General features: G+C 26.2%; 1 protein-coding gene across 1 annotated transcript; it reads right to left on the bottom strand.

Annotated features, from left to right (window-relative positions):
* Positions 1 to 1200: 1200 nt before the first annotated feature.
* On the bottom strand, positions 1201 to 3476 carry LOC118066143 (uncharacterized; the record flags this gene model as incomplete). The annotated part of the gene is made up of 7 exons (XM_035081948.1): positions 1201 to 1572; positions 1721 to 1860; positions 1933 to 2095; positions 2192 to 2388; positions 2534 to 2739; positions 2821 to 2968; positions 3035 to 3476. Coding segments are annotated over 7 exons (1632 nt in total), but the record flags the coding sequence as incomplete, so codon positions are not given.
* Between the last annotated feature and the right edge of the window lie 938 nt (positions 3477 to 4414).

The raw sequence follows: 4414 nt of genomic DNA, 5'->3' as shown, positions 1-4414 counted from the left end.
AGTGATTTAAAACAATGACCATTGTATAATTTGCAGTGCCTTCCAACACATCGTGCATAATATCAACAGTCTGATTTATGCAAACATGGAAATCATCTATTTCATTAAAAATACATTTTTCTTTAATACCTGTCAGTGAATAATTGTTTATTTTTAGACTCTTTTCATATTTTTCTGGACTACGCAAAATCCTTACATTTTCAGTAGTTTGATTATTCATTTCAAGATAAGGAATTTCGCATATTCTACAGCAATAGTTTGCACTGAAGCATTCTACAAAACCGAATATTGAATGCAATCCCAAGTTGTCACCAATAATAGCTCCACATTCAAAATATATCTTAATATTTTCATTTTTAATAGATATTGTTATACCATTTTTTTTCAGATCATTTAATTCTTCAATTAATTTTGCAAATATTGCTCTATTGCCAAATTCTTTTCGGTCATTAGAATAGAATAAACAAACAAGAAAAATACTACTTAATCGTGAAGCATACTGCTTTGGAAGACATGGAATAGACATATATACAACACCTAATTTGTTGTTTCCTGCATGACTTCCTAAAGCATTACCGACCTCCAAATCATCGAAAAAAATAAAAAGTGGTAAAAAGAATTTAGTTCCATGATTTTTAGTCTTAGAACGCCAAAGATCACCTTGTATAAAATTAGATAAAATTTCTGGTTCATTTTTCAAATGCTCAACGTACTTTTTAGTTTTATCGTATAGTTCAGGTATACTAAAAATCGATTTTAATGTATTTTTTAAAGGAATATATTGTCCAAACACATCCTTTGGTTCTGAAACAATAATTCCATTGCGTTTAGATTCTACAATTCTTGAACCAATTTTATATTGAATAGGTAATACAAGAAATCCTTTGTCATAAAAATATTTTAATCTTCTATGCTCAGTTGAAAATATTTCAAAACAACTAATAGCAGAATTAAGTATACGTGGAATATCATTAATGACAACTTGTTCACATTTATTTATTAAATAATATTGAATTTGTTTTATTATATATGGAACGTAAAGTTTTCTAATAAATTTTGTCAATTCTTCAACGATGAACTGAACACAGTTTCGTGGTATCATTGAGTTGTTATACAATGATAACCAGAATTTACCCAAAAATGTTTCTAAATTAATAGAAAAATCATCAAATGTCATATTCATTTTGAATATGTAAAAATGAATGTGATAAATTATAATTTATAGTCTTTTAACATTTAATTTTTATATCTATTTAAATCACTTATAAGACGATTGACACATGTAAATGATGAAGTTTTTTTTGTAACTTCATAAATGTATTTTTCTAGAAATTCCCAAACGTGTTCACACTCTACTGAGTAAGTTGCATTCAATGCGTGTATGATTTTAAAACATGTGTCTATTGCTTTTAAGGGGGTAGGTAAAACATATCGCTGATCATTTATTACTACAAACGAACTTTCGATGTTATCTAATAGTCCAATGATGACTACAAAAGGCTGAAGAGTCAATTTATGCTGCTTGTAAATCCTAATTTTGCTTTCTATATATGGTTGTAGTTCATCAATAGTCTGTAGAAAAAAAAACAATAAAATTGAAACTGAAACTTGAATTGCAATGTTAAAAAAAATTACAACAGAGATTGTAATATTTTTTAATTCAAAAAATTCTGAAACACTTCGTTTTTGAAGGAGTTGAAATTCATAAAAATTTATTTACCTCTGCATGAAAAAGAAATGATTGCTTAATGTCAGTTATATTTGGTCTCCAATGTTTTCCTGATTTTTTAGATTTCTTGTTTATTGTACCCAATAGTAATGGAAGTAATTCAAGGGCAATAATCTCAATATTACCAAGATCTTTATAGAAAATATAGTCATGAAAATTACAATTAACGTTAATATTTAAGTCGTTAAGACAAATGAAGTTACCTGAATCGTTCGCCAATAATATATTATTAGTCTTGAGGTATTGCGATACTTGATAATCTTTTCGTTTCTTACTAATATTAATAATTTTTTTTGCAACCGATGGCCATTTTAGAATTAATTTATCAACTGCCTCTTTATGAATTTGTTTAAAATCTGATTCAAACTGTAACAGAAAATTTCATTTGCAAACCTTTGTATTTAATACATGCATCAATATATTATAATACTTTTATTCAGAGGAATTAACTATGAAATTTACCAATAAATAAGCAGATGGTGTCTTCAATACATTGAATGTATTAAAATACATATCAATTCGTTCTGTATGATAAGCCAATCTTTCTTTAAAACTTTCTTGCCATTTTAAAAGCACTTCACTAAATGGTTCTATATGATTTTTAAGCCATAATAATGAATCACTCAACGGTAAAATATCGTTTGTATTGCTTATTTCATCTATAATTTAAAAAAATAATCAATAGAGATATTAGAATAGTAAACAATTATTGAATGAATAAAATTAAAAAAAAGCTAATTTCATCATTTTTAAAAAACAAAAATATTGAATAGTGTAAGTTATTCGAATTTAAAAAATATTTACGTTGATCTATATTAGAATCAGAAGTAAGGATTTCTAATTCAAATAAAGTTCTTCTCAGATTGATATATTTATCATACAGAAGTCCTCTAGCACCAATAGGACCATTTGTGCCTTTTGTCCAGGGTGTATAATATAAGTCTTCTTCTTCATCAGGAAATAATTCTACTAGATCTTTTGTCAACTTTTTAAATCTCTCAGCTGTAATCCTAATTGAAAACAATTATAAAGAAAGTTAATTTTCAACTTCCCAAAACATAATTTAAAATATTCCATCAATAGCTACGTACTTGAATTTTTTACTGTTTTCTAATTCTGATTCAATGATTACACTAGTGAGTAACCGTCGGTTTATTGTGTTCTTAAGATTAAATTCTGCTAGAATAAGCCTTCCACGAAAACATTTTAATATAGGTTTAATTTCATTTTGAGAGTTTCCTAAATATTCATTGACACAGAAAAAAGTAAATAAATACATTTGAAAGGAAGAACTGGAAATCTTACTGGATGATGTTGAAGACAGAGGCATAATAGGAATTTTCGATGTTGGAAGATTTGAAGTTGGTGCAGTTTTTTTTTTTGGAATTGGAGAGATTGTTTTTTCATTAGAAATAGAATTGAGATTTGAAATAAAAACTTCATTAAGACCGCTGATAGTTGATTCAAGCAAAAGATTTGACTCTTCTAAACTATCATCATGATTTACATTATTATTGTTTTCAATTATATGAATACTTTCGTTATTAATAATAAAACACGATTTATTATATTTCGACATAAAATTGTTATATTCTTTTAAGAATTTATATCTTAATCCAATTTGTGGAATGAGTTCAACAATAAGGGCATCAGTTAAATTAGTAAAAACTTCTTTATCAACTATATTGACTGTAAAAGTAACAAAATTTGAGAATGAATATAAATTATATAGAGAATTGAGTTTAACCTAAAAAATTTTTTGAGTGAAACTATTAATTCCTCTGAACACTAATTATTATAAATAAATCAATTTTTCATATTTTAAATTTGAATAAAGAATACTATTGTTGAAATAGGTTTTTTTACTTACTGTTGAAATGATCAATTAAATTTTCTAGATTCCACTTTTTTAAAAGTTGTTTAACAAACTCATCCATTGTTACAAACTTAACACACAATTTATACACAAATATCACTTTAATGTTGACAATGGAACAGACAATTTTGATTTAATAACAATCTCATTTATGATCCATCACCTTCTCGGTTTTTACACAAAGATAATATTACACTATATTTTTATAATGTATTTTCACGAACAATATACGTTGTCGATAGAAAAATCCACGCTTGAGCAGCGACTAAATAATACGAAAATTTTTATTTTGCCACTAACAATGTGATCTGTATCTCTTTCTCAGAAAACTGAAGCTCAGGCGGCAAAGAATCACAACAAAACAATGAGTGAGACTCGCAGTAGCGACGCGTGTCTAGATATTCTAAAATTACTCGAAACAGTTGATCAACTCTATTATTGCGATTTATTTAATTCTAGCGTTACTCAAAACAGTTACATAGATGGCGCTAGAATTTATAAATTCAAAAAATTTAAATAATTGATCGGTAAATTATCGATCAATAAATCAATGAAAAAAATGTTTGTTTTTTTCGTATTTTTAATTATAAATTCAATTATCAAAAAATGAAATCATTTTTATTTATTCATTAACTAATTTAATTATCTTTTATATCTTATCGCAATTTTTAGTTCAATTAACAACAAATAATAAAGTAATCCGAACCTAATTATCACGTTAATTCTATTGCAGTTTGTTGTAAATCGTACCGCAGGCAAAAAAAAGTTTTTTTACTGCACTTTTTATGTGAATTTTACTTCACCTTTTT

This window comes from Chelonus insularis, unplaced genomic scaffold (assembly GCF_013357705.1).
Source record: "Chelonus insularis isolate UGA/USDA-ARS -01 unplaced genomic scaffold, ASM1335770v1 contig_330_pilon, whole genome shotgun sequence".
Lineage (NCBI taxonomy): Eukaryota > Metazoa > Arthropoda > Insecta > Hymenoptera > Braconidae > Chelonus > Chelonus insularis.
Note: the sequence above shows the minus strand (reverse complement) of the source record. Positions and strands in the feature narration are given on the sequence as shown.